Genomic DNA, 21,474 nt, shown 5'->3' on the forward strand with positions numbered 1-21,474 from the left:
ACATGGGTGAAGGGACTGCCATTCCCCTAATGGACACTTTATTGCCTGGGAGAAGAGCATATTGTTGCTCAGCGTTTGATCTGTAAATCTTCTAAGATGCTCACAGAGAGAGTGAGAGTCCAAGTAAAAGCTTTCTCATGGAAAAGTCCATGAGTACACTGTCGGATCCCAAGCAAAGACAATGCTGAGGAAGTTCCTCTCTACGAACACAATCAGTCCATGTCACCAGAGATGATACTGAGCTCAAAAGCAACAGAAAAGACCTAGAGAGGCTTTGCAAATGCTTTTGGAGTAGTCAGAGATCTCAGCTGTCTGACAAGTGAGAGACTCTAAATTTGTTATTCGTGCCTCTTCATATCTGGTTCCTGGCAGGAGAAGGTCTCCCTCAAAGGAATCGATAAAGTCAGCATAGAGGAAACGAGTGCCCAAGCCTCACTGTCTGTCATGTTGGGTACTTGCAGAAGAGGGCACATAGAGATGAAAGTCTTAAGACCCCCATGGCTTTGGACTTACTGGATCCATCACTCTCAGTGAATCAATTACAGTGAATCAGTGAATCAATTACAGTCTGCCCTGGCACTGTCTTTAGCAGCACTGTTTGATGAGAGCATCTCCTTCTACATGATGTAGTGTAGTTGTAACCGTGTTGGTCCCAGGATACTAGAGAGACCAGGTAATATCTTTTATTGGACCAGCTTCTGTTGGTGAGAGAGACAAGAAGAGCTCTGAGTGGTTCAAAAACTCGTCTCTCTCACCAGCAGAAATTATTCCAATAAAAGATAACTCACCCACATTGTGTCTCTCACTTGGCACTGGCAGTTTCAGCATTTTGGAGCCTTCAAAGAAACTAAATGAGACACAGGCTTCCTCAGCTCAGATGTCTTTTGAAGGGGATTCCACAGCACTGAAAGATTTGTTTCTCTCCTGGATATCAGAATAACTTCAGAGTTAAAAACTTCTAGTTCTGCACCATCTAAATCTCCTTCCCATGAGGGATCAAGGATACTTGTGATGAAGATTTCTCTTCATCAGCAAAACAGTAGAGTTGCAAATAGAAGTCCTACTCAAATTTTAAAATCTCCTGTTGTCCTATCGGTAGAAGCATTCTCATCTTCTGACTTCAAAGGGAGCCATCACCTAAGAAGCCAGCAAAAAGAAAAAAGCAGAAAAGATAATACAAAGGAACCTCCTTATGAATTTAATGGGCTAAATTCAAATTACTCTCCTTGGTATCCCCCAAATTGGATGAATGTCTCTTAACCATATGGTCCACAACTTTGGCTATGTTGGCCTCTGTGACTGCAATAGCTGCAGCATTCAGGGTAAGTTCTCCCCACACTTTGTGGAGTATACGCGTAAATTATGTAATTCACTTTTTCAAGTGTCCCTGTTTCCATAATCTGAACAGGAAATGATGGAACAGACACATTCTAATGATAAAGAGTTACTGGTTCACTAGGAAGATTAATCTGGGCCTCCACAGTTGTCGTCTTCATCATCCAGTGTGCCTCTGACAATTGATAATTTTAAAATGTTTCTGGAATTATTGAAGTGCATGAGGGAATCACTGGGAGTCCTATAAGAAATGGTACAGGAAAAGGCGCATGCAACTTTCGATATTTTACAATCATCATCTCAAAATGGAATTTTAGAACCAGAAAAAGAACTTTTGGTTATTTTCTTCCTTGATTTCAGCTATACTTCAAAACATGCTGATTGTAGATATCATGTACTGTCCAAAGGTTTTGAGTATTTTTATATCTTCCAGTTCCATCTTCACTGGTTGTTACTGCTGCAAATGAAGAGTCAAAACAATTGGGAAAGTCAACGCCCAAAGAAAAAGAACCAAACAGACTAGACAGTTTTGGGAGGGAAATTTATTCATCAGTCTGTCTACAAGTTAGGGTAATTAATTATCATGCTATGGTATCTAAATATGATGATCTACAGTCGGACAGACTATTTGACTTTAAAGCAAGTTATCTACAGAATTTAAAGATGAGTTCAGATCTATTTATGAAGATCAGTTGATTGCTAAAATATCTCTTCAAGCAGCTCTGGATGCAGCTGATACTGGTGCCTGTTCAGTGGCTACAGCTTTTGTTATGAGATGTGCATCATGGTTGTCTTCCTCAGATTTATCTATGGAGGTACAGACAACCACCAAAGATTTTCCATTTGATGGACTGAGCTTGTTTAGTATTAAAACGGATGAGACCTTTGCATTTGTTAAAAGACTTAAGAATCCAATCTTAGATCTCTAGGTTTATATACCCCCTGCATTTAGGAAGAAACAATGTTATCCACATTCTTCTTCTCCGAGATATAGGAATACTAAACTTCCTCATACTTTTATTAGCAGAGACCTTCTGACCAATCGAAGAGAAGATTAAGATATCAAAAGAGAAGATGAGTTCCATCGTCCTTTTTGGTAACCTCACAATCAGGACAGACACAGAGACATTAGATTTGATGCGATAGTCGAGGATCATGGACTAATCTACAAGGATCTATATCTCTTCTTTCCTCCTTTTTGATTCCACTTTTTCTTTTATCAAGAGACTTGGATGGGCATCATCACAGATCAATGGGTCCTTTAATTTATCAGAGATGGTTATGTCATTCAGTTTCAGTCTCTGCCTCCCACCCATACACCTTCTCAGTCCTTTTTCAGGGACCATTTTCACAAGAGTACATCAAGAAATAGATGACCTAATCAACATAAGACTGATTAGAATTGGTACCTGAAGAATTTGTGGGAAAGGGCTTCTATTTTTTTCATAGAAAAATATAAAGGAGGTTGGCGTCCGATTCTAGATCTCAGGAATCTAAACAAATACATCTGGCACACCAAGTCTTGTATGGTAGCTCCTGCTTCAGTTATTCCCATTCTAGATCCCATAGATTGGTTCATGATTGTCAACTTGCAGGATGCTTATTTTCATGTGTCGATTCATTCTGCATATAAGTAGCATCTTCAGTTAGTGGCTTTCGCAAATAACTATCAATTCCAAGTTATATTATTTGGAATTTCTTTGGCTTTGAGGATGTTCACTAAGTGCCTCTCCATACTGAATGAACAGGCAGAAAGGTGCAAGATCAGACCTTCTATGTCCTCTATGGGAATGGTGTATCCAAAATTATATCAGTCTGACAGCTCTTCATCTTCCAGGGGAGAACAATGGTTTTAGCAGACTCATTAAACAGAAAGGTGACCTTTTTCCATGAATGGAAATTAAAAGATTCATTACAGGACCACATCTTCCAAAAGTGAGGATTTTCCCAAATAGTCCTGTTTGCTTTGAATCAGAACAAGTGTTTGTTTTATTCTTGAACAGGAAAGAGTCTGGGATACATAACAGAACGCTTTCATGATTTGCTGGTCATACCATTGATGTATGCCTTTTCTACTTCTCCTTTAATTCTAAAGATGTTAAGAAAGATAAGGCAAGAGAAAGCTTGGGTTATACTGATAGGTCCTGCTTGGCTTTAACCGTTCTGGTTCTCCAATCTCTTAATATTGTCCAATCAACATTTTACTATGCTTCTGATTCAGAATGACATGGAATCACAGTTTACTCCTACACCCAAATCCAATGTCACTACATCTCATGGCTTGGATGGTTTCTACATGTCCTCATTAGATAGAAAATGTTCTTCAGAAGTACAGAATATCTAACTTCAGAGCAGGAAATAACATATTCTGCAAGTTGTAATGTTTTTTTTTTTTATTATGGGCCATATCTAAGGATTACATTCCTTCTTGGTGTATTCTATTCCAATAATCTTGATTACTCATAACATTTGAAGCACTTGTGTCTATCTGTTTCAGTTTAAGTACAGTTGGCAGGATTTCAGCATTTTATTCGCCTGTAGAAGGGGGTTTCGTTTTCTGTCATCAATGAGCAGATTTCTGAGGGGCCTGATTCAAGTTTTCACTCCTGTAAGAAGGATTGCTCCAACATGGGATTTAAATTTGGCACTTTTTTTCCTAATGGGAACCCCCTTTTGAATCTCTAGCAAGCTGCGCAATTCAGCAATTTTTGCAATGGAAGTGACATTTTTGAAGACTATTGCCTCAGCAAGTAGAATAAGTGAACTTTGACAAGCATTAATTATATTCTCCTTCCCCGCACACATACAGCTTTTCATATAGACAAGGTGACTGAGACATCATCTGTCCTTCATTCTGAAACTGTTATTGGATTTTCATACCAATCAGTTTATTAATTGATCAGTCTTCTTTCCAAGACATCATTCATCTCAGCTAAAGTTAAATTACATGTGCAATTTAAAAGATCATTGTTATACTATCTGGATAAAACAAAATATTTTCGTAAGACTTTGACATTTTATTGCTTATGGCAATAAATCTAAAGGGATGGCTGTTTCATCGCAAAAGCTTTCACAATGGGTATCTGATTTTATTAGGACTGTATATGATATTAATAAGTCCATCTTTAAACATTCTAATTGATTCATATGTCTAAGTTGAGAGCCAATGCTGGAGATTTGCAGAGCAGCTACCAGAACTTGAGCTTATACATATACAAAGCATTATTGGTTAATGAATGCTTCTTGATCGGTTGCCCGTTTTGGAAGGGCAGTTTTGCAATCTCTTTTCAAATAACTCCTTGCACCCACCTCAGTTTAGGATGAATGCAGGCTAATCACCATGACTGGGATCCACATATGGAGTACTCAAATAAGAGAAAGTAGTTACTTACCTTATAGTAACTGTGATTCTTTGAGAAGTCCAGACTTGTTGCTCCCATGATCCACCTTTCTTCTTATACGATGGATTCTGGGTGGTGAAGGAACTGAGTGGCAGTTGGGGTCACTGCACTCTGTGTGCCCTTGGGAGGGTGATCATGAGGACATGTAGAGAACAAGCATGATCTCTGCTGAACACTACTAGTGAAAACGTTCAAAGCTATTGCTTTGGGGCAACCACACACCATGACTGGGACCCATGTGTGCGGACATCTCGAAGAACAGCAGCTAACACCAGTAAGTAATCATTCTATTTTTCATATTCAGTCCTTATAAAAAAGAGACAGCAGGTGGGAATTTAAATTGCAAAGCTTCACTCATTCATATTCCAAGGGAATAAAAATGAGTCCACAAGCATGTTTCATGTCCCAAAAATGAATCCTGCTGTGCCACTTTTAAATCATTTCTCACTCCCTTCCTCCATCTTGTGCTAAATTACATTTTAACCATTTTTGCTATGATTTTATCCTGAAGTTATCTACTTTAAAAAAAAACAACTAAGCCTTCATTACTTACACTTAACGAGACATGTGGTATATGTGATGTTACTGGTTAGAGGCCTGAGATCCTGGTTCTTTGCAGATTAAATAAAGTGGAATGTGAGATGTGGAAATTGTCATGAATAAGATAAAACTTGTCTGGAAATGTGTATTTATTAAGTTAATGTTAACAAGGATAAATATCTAGAATTTGGAATGATTATACTTGTTTCATTTTATGTATGTTAATAATAACTTAAAAAATTAGGTGTAAATCATCAACTAGCTCTCTAATCAGTTACTGGTATGTACTGTATGCCAGTAATCTGGTTTATTGAAAAGGATATCATGCAAAGTATACAATGAATTAAGTATTATGGATATAGATTCTGCTGTTTGTAGTGTCAAAAATGTCATTACCACAGTTAGGTTTTTGATATGGTCCCTTTTAAGAGGGATGAGTCTTGCGACCTAAAACCAGGAAGTTGGCTGTTGTTCTTGCTGACAATTCTGTGACAGAGTTTCACAACTTGTGTGTCTCAGCTCTCCAAGTGTAGTGGTTGCAGCATGTATTAACCTCTGTAAACATATTATTCTAAATTTGTAGCAACAGGTAATTTACCTATTTCCCCTTAATTTAGATGCACTTATAAACTACTGTATTTACTCCCTTTTTCAGCTGCACTTTGTGCTTTCTATCACTCTGCAGGCACTAAGATTCAAAATCAATTAAAAAGAAAGTAAAATTGGAAAAACATTTCCTAGAACCACCAAAAAAAACCCAACCCAAAACTGCAACCAACCTATCAAAATCAGTTAATTGAAACGATTTAGTGCAGTGTCTCAGGGTGCATAGAAGAGAAAATGAAATGTCAATGAAAGAGAAAGTAAATCATAGCCCCTGCTGAGTTATTGACTTAATTCTTGCTATTTATGCGTTTTTGTTTAAGTAACACTTTAAATTAGTTCATCCAGTCAATGAGTTTTGTATCAATATATGCTTAAGATAAACCCTGGTTTACTTTTGAAGTAGGCGCTAGGCACCGAGTGAAATGATGGACATCAACATGAGAACCTAATAGATATGAAGGGCACACTGCACATCAACTATATTTTAAAAAGAGCCATATTTACCCTTTGCTGCTTTCTTGTGTTACTGGAAGTTTCCACTCAGTACAGTGTGATATTAGTCTTTATCACCAGATGGAGCTGTGACACACAGATTGCCAGTTAAAGTTTGCAGCATGTAATCAGACAATTTCACAGGGTTTTCCAAGCCTCACACCTATTATAAATGTTCAAGTTTTACATCAGTTTTAATATTGTGCTGCACTTGGAGCAACTCAGGTAATCACTAATATGGCAAGATTTGTTTCCATATGTTATATTCAAGGAACATGTTTCACAGCGTCTAGCCTTGAATTGAGACCCTTTGAATGAATTAATTGGTTTGTGAACCCAGAGGGATTTGGCCACATGTTTGCAGCTGTATTTAAAATTTGTTTGCTGACAAAAGTGTATGCTTATTGAATACTCTACAACAACAAAGAGCCAGTCTTCTGTCCAAACAGTGCATACAGAAACTGAGACAGAGACCTGGTTTACATCTAAAATCGTAGGCCGACCGAGCTGTGCTGCTCAATGGTGTGAAAAATTAACACCCCTGAGAGATGTAGTTAATCTGACCTAAGCTTTGGTGTAAACACTGCGAGGTCAATGGAAGAATTCTTCTGTCAAAAAGCTACTGCTGCTGCTTCTTGAGGGGTGAATTTATTACAGCGACGGAAAAGCGACTTCGCTCACTGTAGCAAGTGTTTACACTGCAGCAGCGCCACTATAGCATTTGTAGAGTAGACATATCCAGACACTCAGTTCCCCAGTATTCACAGGAAACTTGTTTGGGACTCAATCAACTTACCCTAGTGAATGAGCCCAGCTCTGTATTCCAGAGAGAGGTAAAAAGGAAGGATCCCTCTATTTGACGAGTTTCATGCCATAGCATGTGTTTGCACCTGTTTTTATATAATACAGTTTGGGAGAACTGCCTAGACATAGATTTCGGTATATCAATTTGTGAATTCATTTTAAAATTGGTAGATATAGTATTACTAATTTTAAAAGAAGCTTCTAAGAATTCTTGGTAAAACTTTGCTAATTAGCCAAGAACAAACTTTCGTTTCACTTACTGCAGATACACTGTATAAATATGTAAGCCAAAATTTTCAAATCTGGTACTTTCCAAAATCCCTTTTCCAGAAGTGGCCTGATTTTTAAAGGTTCTGAATACCTACATCTCAGATCAACTTTAATGGGATTTGTGGGTGCCGAGCGCTTCTGAAATCAAATCTTGTCTTTTGGTGCCTCAATATGCTTTTGGCACCCAAATTCAGAAATTTTGTCTGTAGTTGTTTACTCTGTGCCATCATTTCAAAGAGAGTGAGAGAGAGAACTACTTGGTTAATTTGTTGCTGGTGGATTTTTGGAATTCCAAGACAGTTCATTTTACTCGTAAAGGTGGGCCAAAGCCACATTATTTTGACCCACTACATTATTATTACCCCATGGTTCAGATTTTGATGTTCCTCATTGCAGGTGAAAGAAACAGTGCAAAATATGTACCTGGTTTTGGGTTTTGTTTTTGAATCTTTGCCTCCCATGCTTGGAGGATTTGTTAAAATGTCTCCCTCCCTCCCCTCCCCTTTGGGTTTATTAGCAATGAGTTTAACTCATCAGTTACCAATGATGATGGTTGGTCCATAGCCTTAACTGTATTCATCAGCTTGAATGGAACTACTCTCGTGAGTAAAATTACACTTTTAGATTTGAGCAATAAAAGGTCCTTTTTTTGTCAGACTGTTTAATTTAAATTTCATGAATATTGGCCTTACAACCTTGTATAATTGGGCTCTAAGTCAGACAGACATAAAAGAGTAACCTTGAGCTTGTTGCAGAGGGAAATTTACAGACTAGTACTTTAATTATTAACAGCAGTTTTACCATTTTGTGTAATCCCTGTGCTAAACATTTACCTCTGTCCTCTCTAATATATGTATTGACACTGCCCACATTAGCAAGCTCCAGGGACTGTCTAAGAGAAACAGCAAAGCCCATTTTTCAACAGAATACTATGAATCAAGATTTCATCCTCATTTAATGCTATTGGGTTTGGGCAAAGTGAGGAATTTTCCATTTTAATATTTATACCTCTGCCATGACAGATAGGATTTTCAGGGTAAAATTATGCTTAATTTAATATATGTATAAAACAGCTCTCCATTTCTGCTGATTTGGTTAGTGTACGTATCACATTAGTTTCACTGTCTTATTCAACCTTTCACCAAGAAACCAGTACTATGCTTACTAGCTCATGTCATCTTTTTGTTGTTGTTTGATCATAATCAGTAGCTGGCATACAAGTGGTGGTACTTAAGCATCTCCCACAAAATACTTGTCTGACTTGGCTTGGTACAAACATGATGCTAGATCTTGCAATGCCTACTCATGCAATTCAACAACGTATATTTTCAAACGCACGAAAACTTTCAGTGGGCGTTAACTGCCATTTGTGCCATTTGAAAATCTTACCGTAACAGAATTGCTCCTAATAAAACAGTAATAAATAAATAATGGCAAGTAAATGTAGTATCAGACCCCTAATGATCAGTAAATATTAACAATGTATTGGCGGCAATAATATTCTGAAGATTAAGGTGACACTATCAGGCTTAAATTAATTTTAAGACTATTTTTAACCATTGTTATAAACAACACATCTTGAATCTAGATGAGGAAAACTGAAATCATTTTTTAAATCTAATTTACTTTTTACAATTTATGCCACTGTTCACTTTTTTAATTTCTCCAAGTGGAAGATGAAAATGCACTAGTTATTTTCTTTGAACTGGGTGCAAACACACTGTTTTAATACTAATAAATGTATACATCTATGAACAAAGAATGCCGGCCATACTTACAGGATGGGGGAACTGTATCCTGGGAAGCAGTGAAAATGAAAAAAAAAACATTGGGGGTCATGGTAGATAATCATCTGAACGTGTGCTCCTAGTGTGATGATGTGGCCAAAAGGGCTAGTGCAGTCTTTGGATGCATAAACGGGATTCTCGAGTAGAAGTAGAGAGTTATGTTACCTCTGTATTTGGCATTGGTGTGACTGCTGCTGACGGAGTGTCCACAATTCAAGAAGGATGTTGATAAATTGGAAAGGGTTCAGAGAAAAGCTCTGAGAATTATTAAAGGATTAGAAAACATGCGTTCTAGTAATAGACTCGAGCTCAATCTATTTAGCATAACAAAGAGAAGGTTAAGTGTTGACTTGATTTCAGTCTGTAAGTACCTACATGGAATATACATATTTGATAATGGGCTCTTTGAACTAGCAGAGAAGTTTATAATACAGTCCAGTGGCTGGAAATTGAAGTTAGATGGATTCAGACTGGAAATGAGATGTACATTTTAACAATGCAGGTAATTACCCACTGGAACAATTTACCAAGAAACATGGTGGATTCTCCATCACTGACAATTTTTAAATGAAGGTTGGATGTTTTTCTAAAATATATGCTTTAGGGATTATCTGGGGGAAATTTTATGGCCTGTGTAATACAGGAGGTCAGACTAGATTATTACAATCATCACCTTGGAATCTGTGAACTCTCAATTATAGTCTGTTTCCTGGCAATTTCACTTTCCTGGCATTAGCACAGTATCAGGGTTTCAGCTTTGAACACTGAAGAAAAATGTTACTTTGGAATTAAAAAAAAACCAAAAACACTCCTGGAAATCTTTTAATTTGCTGTAAGTTTTGAAATAACTTTCTTTTACAAATGCTAAACTTCAGGCTAAATTTTCTTGACAGGGTCTTTTTCAGAGGAAAAAGTTTTAAAATAATTTTATTGGTGTTAGATTATTTTTTAAACGAATGCTTGAAAAGGATTCAATTTGTGATGAAGATACATGCCAACAAGGGACTGAATTAATACCTCCAGTTCATTTTATATGGGCTGTCACACAGATAGCAACAATTATCTGTGGTTACTTAACTAGGTCTTCTTCTTTTATGAATGACTGTGCACTCTCTGATGTTGAAGGACCTGAGAACCTTGCAGTATAAGGTCCCTAGGATGGGTATAAACTAATAATTCAGAAGTGAAATGCTCTGTGATTAACTCTATAAGCCACCTAGCTCCCTAATCCACTGCCTCTGCCACTGGCATTTTAAGGAGTAACTCATTTGTTTTGTTTTGCCAAATAGATTTAAGGATGCTGTCTTAACACCTCTGCTGTCACCAGTTTAAATAAAGAATCCCGTTAATTTCCTGAAATAGGCTTAAATACTAAACGAGATTTTATTGTAATTTAGAAACTTGTCAGCTACAACTTCCCAAGACTCATTTTCAGCTAATCTTATAAATGAAAATGGATCGTGAGCGAGGGGCTAGAGAATCTCATAGTTAAAGCCTGTTTGTTTAATAACATTGTGTATATTCTTTAAGAAGCTGATATTTGAGTATTACTATTATTTATATTAGTGTCTAGAGGCCACAAGTGAGATTGGAATCCCATTGTGCTATGCAAAGGACACACACAGAATGTAAAACAATTCCTGAATAGCCAAAAAGCCAATAAAGGGGCAATAGCAGAATAAGGCAAGGGACACCTGCTAACTTGAGATTGTGAGTAAAAGCAGAGTACATAAATCCAAGGTAGGGCACTTAAATAAATGGCTTGGTTTTCAGATGGCTAACACTTTGTCTTGCTAATTGACGTAAAATATTAGCAGTTGAACTGAAAAGCAAATACTGAGTTAAACAGAAATTTCTGTGCGGCATGTACCCATTAATGAGACTGTGGGTGGTATTCAATTTAAACTTACCTATTAAAATATTTCCCCCTCTATGCAATTTAGTGAGTGCTTCCTGAATTGCCGAAAACATTCCAAAATCTAATATTACTACTGCTACAGGTCTCAGTACACTTGATGAAATCCATGGCATTCATGAAGTTACAGAATTACGCCCCTTGGGCTATCGTCAGTGGACTCAGTCAGGCTAGTGAGACCCTTTGCTGCAGAGATCTCTGCTAAACTCCATTTTTATTTGTGGTTTGGAGTGCAGTTTTAATGCTTTTTTTGGGGGGTATGCATTTGATGGGTTCATTTTAGGGGAAAAAAATGCAAAAAAAAAAGTCAGGGTGAGCTACACTGTATCCTTCTTTCCTCCTGGTATCCAAATCAGAGAGACTTGCACAAATGAATCAGCCAGGGGAAAACAGTTCAGGAATCTTATCTAAAGAAAATGTACATCTAATAAAGTGAATCAAATGAAAGCTGCCTCTCGTATGCTGAACAAAACAGATTTGCTGTAATGAAAGGTACCAGTGGGGTTATCACAGCTAGTGTGATAGGAAACACTGCAGAAGCCTGTTATAATCAAATGATGATTAAATGTCCATCTTTGATATTAGAACATTCTTAATGACTACTTGAAAAGGTTTCCCAAAAGTTACTGTCAACTTAGTCTATTTTATTGGATCATGCATGTTTCTTTGGAAGTTTAGGAAAAAAATTTGCAGCAATGTCATGATTATGAAAATCACTCATACGGTTTACCCAGTATTAAGAGCACTTGAAGTAGCTATGTTGGAAGTGGTAATGTCCTTCCAGACTGCAAGTTGTTGGTCTTTTTCTGTTTTCATCAAGCAGTGCAATGAATCCAAACTATCTTTCTGATGCTTGAGGTGAGTGTTGTGTGTAATTCGGGAAAATTAAAAACCCCTCAGATCTTTCTGAACCATACGGGAATATATATTGTTGAGATCATATGTTGAAAATATATAATATATTGGGATTGAGCTTGTGTTGAATTTGTGTTTTTACTTTCTTGTATATAGTTGTCTATGTGTACTATTTAAATCTCTTCCTTTTGTTGGTTTATGACCTTTTTCCATGTTGAATATGATGCTGTATTGAAAGACAGAAATCTGCTAAAAAATGTCAGACTTGTTTCCATCATGGTATGTGCAAGAAACATGAAAACAGCTGATCTAAAGTTCATCAGACAGGAAGTGTGAAGGTTATGGACTTCGCTCAGAATGAAAACAATGGAATTGCTTTTTGGCAAAAAGTATCTAATATGTTCCAAAAGCATAGTAAAGGGTACAAATAAGTTGCCTGGATCTCTACCATTAGTATCAAACCCTCTTATAAAATGTGCAGTATCTAATAATTAAACCTAACAAGAACTTTATAGATCAGTAGTGATTAATGGAGTAAAATCAGCTCTATGTGGTTTAAGTCGTGGATAGGATTTATGCTGGTCTTCTACACAGGAGTCAATTTCACCGTGTAAGACTAATTTATAATACAGAGTATTGCTAGAGATAGGTCTGAACTGAAATCCTAGCTCTGAATGCTTCTGAACTTTGGGGAAGTTTGGCTCAAACTTTGTATTAAACCTGAGCTCTCTAATAGAATGAATTAAACCCTGTATCCAAACTCCCCTGAGAGTTCAGATCTGAACTTTGTGCATTATGAAAACATAATGACAAGTCTGAATTGCTTCCTGAATAGAGATTTACAGAGAGGAATTGTGTGTGCATGTGTGTGTGTACTTTAAAAAATATATATATATATGTATATATAGGGTGAAAAGTACAGCATGTACTTTGGCCAAAACTTGAGCTCTTTAGTCACTCCTTCACTTAATCCTTACCTTGACAAACTCATTTAGATACAGACTAGAGATACTCACTTTGTATATGTGAACACTTTGATAAGAATACCTATTTCCTTCTTGGAAAATACGGCCCAGTCTTCCTTAGCCACACCAAAAATTTGCTGCCATCACAAAGCTTGAGCGCAGGTGACAATGGACTCAGCATTCATGGTAATTGCAAATAGTACAAAGTTGGTAGTGTGTTTCAGGAGCCTTTTAGCTCCCCCTAAGAGCAAAGTGGAATGGCACTGATTTTAGATAAGGCTGAACCCCTTTTTTCAAATGCCTGTCATGACTATTGTTTACATACTAGCATTGCAAAACCATAGGTACCATTCACATAAGAGGTTTTGCTTGAATTTTAACTTGAGTGGCTTGCCATTAGCTAAGACCTTTGCAAATGCTATTCTAGACCCTACACAAATGTTTGGGGCTTGCCCTATGACAAAAATCCAGTGAAGACACTGAAAGCAAAGTATTGCAGTATGTGAGCAGGATGCTGTTCTTTTTTCCACCTGCTGGTCTGAAACTGACATAAAATAAAAGCTATTAAACCATTTCATCTTCCAGGTATTTTACAAAAATTAACTCATTAATCCTTGCAACTCACCAGTTAGGTGGGTATGCATGACATTTTCTCAGTTTTACAGATGAGAAGGCTGAGAGGATGAAATCTTCTGAAGGGATGTGATCCAGAAGAACAAGATAAAGATCCCTGTACTGGCACAGGGCTCCAGAAAGAGGGAGCCAGATCTTAAAATTGTTGAAGGTTATAATGGCTGTTCAGGCAGAACGGTGTCAGTCAAAGAATAGCTTATGGAAGACTTTGTTGAGCTTCAGAGATAGAGGAAACAAATTGACAGAGCTGGAAATACAGGTTCAGATCAATTGTAAAAAATGTGTACGGCCAAATAGATTCTTCCAGTCTGTCACTTAATATTTTTTAAAAGTACTTTCTTTGAGTAATGATCTTGGCAATTTCTGAAAATACTAGTCAATTGGTTCAGATGCACAAACAAAATACAGTTGTCAGGGCAGGAATGCCCCCCATCGGCTCTCCTTACTTCTTGGCTCCTCATGCATTTTTGTACAATGCCATGTATTATGTTTTTCCTGGCCTGCTGGTTTGTAGTAGTTTCCATCAATATGTATTTATTTTAATACATGATAATGACGATTGCCTCTATCTTACAGTATAAAAAATGTCTTTGTATGAATACCATGAATTAGACAACTACAGAGCAAATCTGGCACCTAAATTACCAATCAGATGAAACACTAACCAGAAGTGGCAGCCCAGACAACATGCATTTATTTACTGTAGATCATTCCATATGTTCCTTTGCTGAGTAAATATTCACTATATTGTCTTAATTTTTTCCAAGGAGAGAGAACCCTATAATAATGGAATGTTCCATCAAAAGTACAGCCAACTCCCTCACCCTCCACTCCAGTGTGCTGAGATAACAATCATTGTTGAATAAGGACCCAATCGTGCTCTCACTGAGGTAAGCTGGGAATATGAATTCTTGTAAGTCAGTCACATTTACTAAAAATGTACACATTCCTGATTCATTCTTGCCAACACACGGATTTAACTGAGCTCTAGGGGGGGAAAAATCTAACATTCAGCCTCTCGTTAATGAGAGCTTTGACTGTTAAGCTGCTTAAGTTGGTGGATCTTTTTCTGTCCCCTGATATTGCTCATCACTTCACATATATTATAGTGTATAATGGGTAAAAGAGGGACTAGTTCCATTCTGTTAATACAATCAGATAGTTAAAAATAAACTAAGGAATTAGTACACCAGGTCTCTCTGACTTTAATAAATGAATATAAACGTTGAAGCACATATAAAGCAAAAGATGAAAACAAAATCATGTTATGTTACAGCCACCATAAAGCTAGTATCATTAAAGACAAATACTTCTGTACAAGCCCATCATTTATACATTAGGTGAGTATACAAAAACAATGGATAACACAAGAAGGTTTTCCCCCAAGACAACTAAGAGAATTAAAAAAAGAAAGGTCACAGTAAATAATTACAATCTGAGCATTTCCTATACTTTGAAAGTCAGTTGCTCATTGGGATAACAGAACTTTAAATTAGAACAAGCATTGACTAATATTTTTCTAGACGTTCAGTGCACTGGGTATATTATGTTAGGATCTTGAACAAAAGAGACAATGGGGTGGGGCTTACACAAAGTTTTAAAATAAAAGGAATTTTTTGGTTAATGAAATTGTTGTGATTCTAGCAAATCTACATACATTTATTATTTATAGGGTTGTGCTGTGGTTTCCTTGGTGAACAAACATTCTGTTTGCAATATTAAAACCACCATTTTGCTCAACTTATTGAGTAGCTCAATGTAATCAATACTCTATTACTACTTCACACATGGGAAAGGGAATCCAATGTCTTGATGCTGTATTCTTTACATCCCCATACTTCCTTTGGCTGTGAAAAAAAATGTAGGAGCGGGGCACTATGCAGATAGCACGAGAACTTAAAGTGTGGACATAAATGGAGAGTAAAAACGTTTACTTTATTGAGCAGTAATGCAAAAAGGAGATAAAAATGGCTTTGCAGACTTTGGCATATCAATCAAGTCTGACACATGAGTTATAATTTACTGTCTTTCACAAGTACCATCATACCTTACAAACCTAGTTCATTAAGCTAGCATAGTGTTAAAATTTGGGGTATAAAGTTACTGTATCACAATCCAAGATTTGGTAGAAAACAAAAGTAATTTCAGAATTAAATCAGGAAATAAAAATTCTGGTAATGTAACTTACAAATGTAGTCTTTTGAAAAAAGAATATTCTTAAGCACAAAGTTTTAAATGGAGGTTAGACAAATCCGATCATCACAGTTGCATTTTTAATCAGTTTTAAAAATTGAAATTTGCCCTGTTAAATTCTATAGAGATGAAAAAGGAAACACTACTAATGATTACCACTGACAAAGAAACTGTGTCCTGCATTGGGGAAAATCTTGGGGATGTTTGTACTATAGTTGTGCAGGGGCCTGATTCTGTTACCCTTACTTAGCCTCACTCCACTAGTAATGATAATGATTCTACCGTAAGCACGGCAGAATCAAGCCCTGTATGATTACATAACAATGGTTTCATTAGGATTATTTTTAATTAAAAACTAAATTGGTAAAAATACAAAACTCATGTTCTGTGTGTGATTTAATGTGGTTCAGTTATCAAAAATCTTGGTAGAGGGAAGAAAAAATGGCAAACACAGCCGTTGCCATTGAAAGGAGACAATCTCTCCTTACATTCTAGTGGGTCTATTTTTATGTTACTCCCCCAGAACTCCCACCGTCCTTAACACAGCTCCAAAATTCCAGGGTAAGGGAGAACCCGGAGGCCACAAAACAGATACATTTTTGTTTCCACCCCACCTTTCTTTAAACAATAGAGAACATTATTCATTAATGTACTTTTCACCCATGGATGTAAGAAGAATATGCCTCCATGTAGAATTTATAATGTGTTTTGCCTGAATGTCAACCCTCAGTCTGTACAAAGAACAAGTGTTGTCTCTACATTCCAATATTTACTGGTGTGGGTAGTTCAGATATATGCTCCTTATGGAGTAGTTGGGGAGAGGCCACAAGGCAGGCAGCAGCAGACTAGCTCTTAAACTCACAAAGCTGCACACTTGTTACAAAACTAATTCAAGCAACATAAACAACACAGCCCCCAAAAACATTATTTCCCTTTGTAATATCTTATGCACCAAAGCCATCCATTGAATTCAGTGTTCACCAAATCTGGAAAACTGCCTGAATCCTTTTCAGCTTTTTGTGTCATGATTTCAGGGTGCACTAATATTCTTTTTCTACCATTCTATATAATTCAGTAATTAACTTATTTTGGTTTTAAATATGATTGAGAATATCAGACATTTAGATTTCCTCTATTTATACATAAATATATGGAGCTTAAATCTTGTCTGGCACCCAAACTATAACTGAATGACACTGATTTTAAGCTTCATGAAACACTAATTGAAAGAAATGGCTGGGGGAACCAGCATTGAAACTCCCTTGGAGTGGATTCTCAAGATATGTTTTTATTCATCAGCATTATTGTTTCTGGGAACAACGAGATGCTTTGGCACTAGAAGTCAGTATTGCTAGTTCAAAAATTGTCACTGACTTTGCCCAAGATACCAGTTCTGTGTGCTTACAGCTTAAATCTGTAAGGTAGCACTTTAAAACATTAAGAGCAGTTGTTTAAAAAAGCAGGTTTTTTTTCCTGGCTTAAAAATTGTTTGGACTCATGCATAAAGCTTTATTTTGCTCTGCAGGCACTGTTTGCTGTTGAGATTTTCCACTCCACTCATTCCTGCCCTTAATCTGACCAAGTGCTGATGATCAACCAAGATACAAGGTACTTAATCCTCTAGTACATGACAATATACAGACCTCTCAAGGTAAATAGATTCACAATGATTGGTAAATACAGGAATCCACAGTTTGCACCCAATTTAGATCACTACTACCATCACCACCACAGCAAGTGTATTTCTTTTTTTATTGCTATACAAAAGATAATACCAGACTCTTTATTTTTCTGTGTGCAGATTCTAATATTATTTTGCATTGATCCCCTGATATATAAAGAACATTTATATATTGGTTTTTAGATCACTCAATGCTGTGATTACATAATAGCAAGAGTTGACGCTAGCCAACCACATTCCACTACAGTGTTATATGTTTAAGAATCCATTTCAAATTGCCATCAATATCAGGAGTGGCTTATGCCTGTTGCAATGACTGCAAGAAAAGCCAAGGGATTCAAAAGAAAAAAGTTTTCCCCTCATCAAGACCATGACTGCTCACTGCCTGGCATTAGCTGCTGCACAAACAACATTATAATGTTAGATAGAGCTTTTCATAGTTGGGCAAACTTTATAATCCCCCATTTACAGATGCAGGAACAGAGATGTTAAATGATGATGGCATATCCAGGAAGACAACCTAATCCAGTGTCCTATCCACTAGGCTATATTGCTAATGAAAATTAATACAAGCTACACTTCACATGTACAGTAAGAGCTTGCAAGTATGTTTGATTATATAAAATCACAATAAGTTTGAGTATGGTTTTATGATGATCTAAATTTCTAAAGTGTTCTGCACAACAAAATGTAATTACATCTGTTTAGTTTATTAGCTAATTTAACATATCTGCAGTAATAATCTGCTGCTGGAAGCATCACAAGTTTCACTGGGGGAAGAAGGTGATAAGAAACTTCCCACAAAATGAATATTTTGTACTACATGTTAGATGGCAGATAAGGGTTAACTTCTCTTCTTTGGTTATCCACCAGTGTGATATTCTGTTAAAGTAAAGTTTCCACTCAAGATTACTGTAGCAAAAACCAGATCAAACACAAATGAAGACATGCTGCTCTGTTACATTCATACAGCAACAGACTATTCAAACTTTAAGTTCTAAACTCAGAAACAACAGGTCAAGGAACCAAAGCTTTAAGGAAATATCAGCACTCTTATAAATGTATACTGTTTACTAATCCTGGAATGGGCAGGAATATACACACCTTCCTCTTTCTACACCTCTATTTCCTGCATGAGTTGGGTGATTTTGATCATATTGAAGATGTTTTCTTATGCTAAATGTAGTCATTTTAAACACTCAGGTCACAGCAGTTCTGTTATTCAATCCACAGATGTTTGAAGGTACAATTGTGATTTATTCCCCCCTCCTCTGCAATCAAGATCAAAGAGCTTGACCATACTAAATTCAGGTTTCAGGAGAATTTCTTACATGCTATCTCAACAGCAACCACCTTCACACGTCTTACAAAGCTGTGCTAATTTTACAATGCAAGCTGGTGAAGCAGACTCCAACAAAAATATCACTCATAGAAATTAAAAACCCATTTTCAAGTGCATCCCCTGTACTAGTGCAGAATTGTCATAAGATTGCAATAGATTGTCTCGTGCTTTTGTGCCTGTTAGGTGTGAGAAACATCTGAGACAAAATGATCACAAAAGAAAAACACAAGCATCCTGAAGCTTCTGTCTAAGTTGTTCGATATACAGATAAACACCACTTCTAAATTGTTCACAAGTCTCTCAGGAATGTCTCCGGAGCTACACCCTGACTTATAAATACTCTTCATTTCCAGACAGTGGAAGAGTGGTTCTGCCTAGAAACTGATAAATGTGCTCTGTTGCAAGCTCATAACATTTTCTAGCACTATGCTGTTGTATTTCTTATTGAAGCCAAACATCATATCAGACACCTGCAATACCTTCCTGCTAGCTAAATCAACTCTTGCTGTAGGGTGGTTACCCACTTCACCTTTCCTTTTTAATTGTATTTTATTTTGCTGTAGCTGTTCTGTTCTCTATTCCTCAGAGCTCACCTTGCCCGAGCCCCTCCTGGGAACTTGTTTTTCACCTCCAAAGAATCTGCCCAGCGAGTCAAGGAGACCCGAGTCTCTGTGCCTTGGGGATCCATGTCTAGCATGGTCTATGGTGCTTGCAGTTGCCATTTTTGATCCGTGCCGGAAAGAGGAGCGTTTCTGTGAAGCCATCAAATCCGAGTTCTCTGAAGCTGTTGCACTGTCCTCTTGAATGGTCTGTAGCTCGTCTGACTCTGAGGGCCGATCTTTGAAGGTGTTGTCCTCCCTTCCTGGAGCATCTCGGGAGAAGAGGCGGATCAAGTGGGGGCGACCAACCATGTCAGCTGGATTGGCCTCTTTCCAGGCATTCTTTGAGTCTGCTGTGCCCTTGGAGTCTGTCACCGCTGTGCTCTTAGTGGAGGTCCCATTGTTCTGGTTCACATCTGCCTCTCCTACAAACAACAAGAATGAGATATGAATACAAGCCTATGAAAAACAGGGCATGGGAACAATGCTGCTTTCTTCCACTTGCCTTGAGTTAGTCGTTTCATGCAAAATCCATAGAATATGTTCTCTCTCCAAATGCCTTTCAGAGAATTAATCTATCTTGGAACAGAACCTTGTTCTCACATTTAACTTGCACTGGGAGTGAGTGAATTCTTTTAGGTTTTAAAATCTGAGTAGTGGTCAGTATGTTTATAATTAAGTGTTTGGAAATAGCTGGTTAAATAGGCATAAGTTTGTTGTAAAATTATTGCAATTATAGTTTATCAATGCCATCACCTCACTGTTTATGTTGTAGGTTGTAACTCTGCTTTATTAGCAGTAAGTCTCCCATTGCCATCTCTGGACCTGCTATAAGAGGAAAGAATTCCTTACATCGACCACTCTTCTCACTATTTCTAAAGAGCCAATGACATGACAAAAGGTTTGGGATGTATCTCCACTTCAATTGCAGTCCCTCTTTGCATGACAATACAACTTTTCTAACTCGGAGCTCTATGGTGAACAGGCTAGAACTCAGACTGGTATGAGTCCATTAGAATTCTTTAATGTACAAATCCCCATTGTAATCTAAGCTACATTGGCTAACATTTTTCCCAGTTCATTACGATTATTTTTTAATGTCTCTTTGCCTGATTTGTTCCCCAGTTTCTTCCAAATGTAAAAACTGCAAATTGCATTCCCTCATCCCCTCTTCAAATGGGTTTTCACTGCAGATCACCATATTGTCATCCACATAGCCTTATCTCTTGTGCTAGTTAGACTTACAGATCTGCTTGTACGAAACATCTTGGGTTGCATTCTAATGTGTGGATGCTATTTGGAAGTCAGAAAACGTCTACACTGCAGCTGGGAGTTAAGGTTTCCAGTGTGGGTTGATTCACGGTGGCTCAAGCTAACCACCTGAGCCAAGCCACCTTGCCCAACCCCCATCAGTGGCACAGCGTCCACACTACTATTTTTAGGGCACTAGCTTGAGTCTGTCTACCCATGCTGGGACTCTCAGCCCCATTCTGCAACCCTTACAAGGAGTAGCTCCCACTTCCCTTGACAAATGATGTGACTTGTGTAGACTATGTGCTGCAAAATCAAGTTGATTTCCAATGAGGAAGAGCAGTAAATTAGTAATTCTGGAGATTTCTTCAGCAGTCAGTCACAATTGACTTTTAAAGAAAAAAAAATGGACAAAATAAAGAAGTCTCTTGATTGATTGCAAAGAAACCCATCACTTCTAATAAGAAGTGATTATTCCTATGGGATAAGTATTAGGAAAAGAACCAAGTTGAAGTCAATGGCAAAACTCCCACTGACTTCAGTAGGATCAAGAATAACTGAGCTTAGAGTGGTTTTTTATGTCTGTTGATTACCTGGTGAAATTCTACAACTTGATTTGATAATTGTTGCACTGAGAAGGGATCTGTACCTGACTATACCATGAGGTATGCTTTTCTAAATGCTCAATGTTTGCTGATTCGACCCAGCACTTTAATTTTCACATAGCCAGTTTGAGGTTTTCACTGAACTGGTGAAAAGAAGAGCATTCTGGGGTTATTTCTTTTTTTTTTTAAATTTATCATCT

The 21,474-nt window shown here is 37.3% G+C and overlaps 1 protein-coding gene and 1 long non-coding RNA gene across 5 annotated transcripts in view; one reads left to right on the forward strand and one right to left on the reverse strand.

Moving 5' to 3' along the window:
- The window catches only part of MBP (myelin basic protein), a 130,526-nt gene that overhangs the window by 10,989 nt on the left and 98,063 nt on the right, over positions 1 to 21,474 (reverse strand). For both annotated transcript variants that reach the window (XM_067537524.1, XM_067537523.1), the window contains exon 3: positions 19,413 to 19,843. In XM_067537524.1, the coding sequence (XP_067393625.1) occupies positions 19,413 to 19,843 (431 nt within the window). The remainder of the gene's footprint in view (positions 1 to 19,412; positions 19,844 to 21,474) is intronic.
- Positions 1 to 21,474, forward strand: part of LOC137146313 (uncharacterized) — a 39,940-nt gene that overhangs the window by 10,908 nt on the left and 7,558 nt on the right. For 2 of the 3 annotated variants that reach the window (XR_010917906.1, XR_010917908.1), the window contains exons 4-6: positions 14,371 to 14,493; positions 17,322 to 17,404; positions 20,194 to 20,419. This is a non-coding gene — a long non-coding RNA (uncharacterized lncRNA). The remainder of the gene's footprint in view (positions 1 to 14,370; positions 14,494 to 17,321; positions 17,405 to 20,193; positions 20,420 to 21,474) is intronic. The other variant, XR_010917907.1, reaches the window with a different exon arrangement.

Source organism: Emydura macquarii, unplaced genomic scaffold (genome assembly GCF_026122565.2).
Source record: "Emydura macquarii macquarii isolate MOO-44397 ecotype Brisbane River unplaced genomic scaffold, CSIRO-AGI_Emac_v2 contig_431, whole genome shotgun sequence".
NCBI lineage: Eukaryota > Metazoa > Chordata > Testudines > Chelidae > Emydura > Emydura macquarii.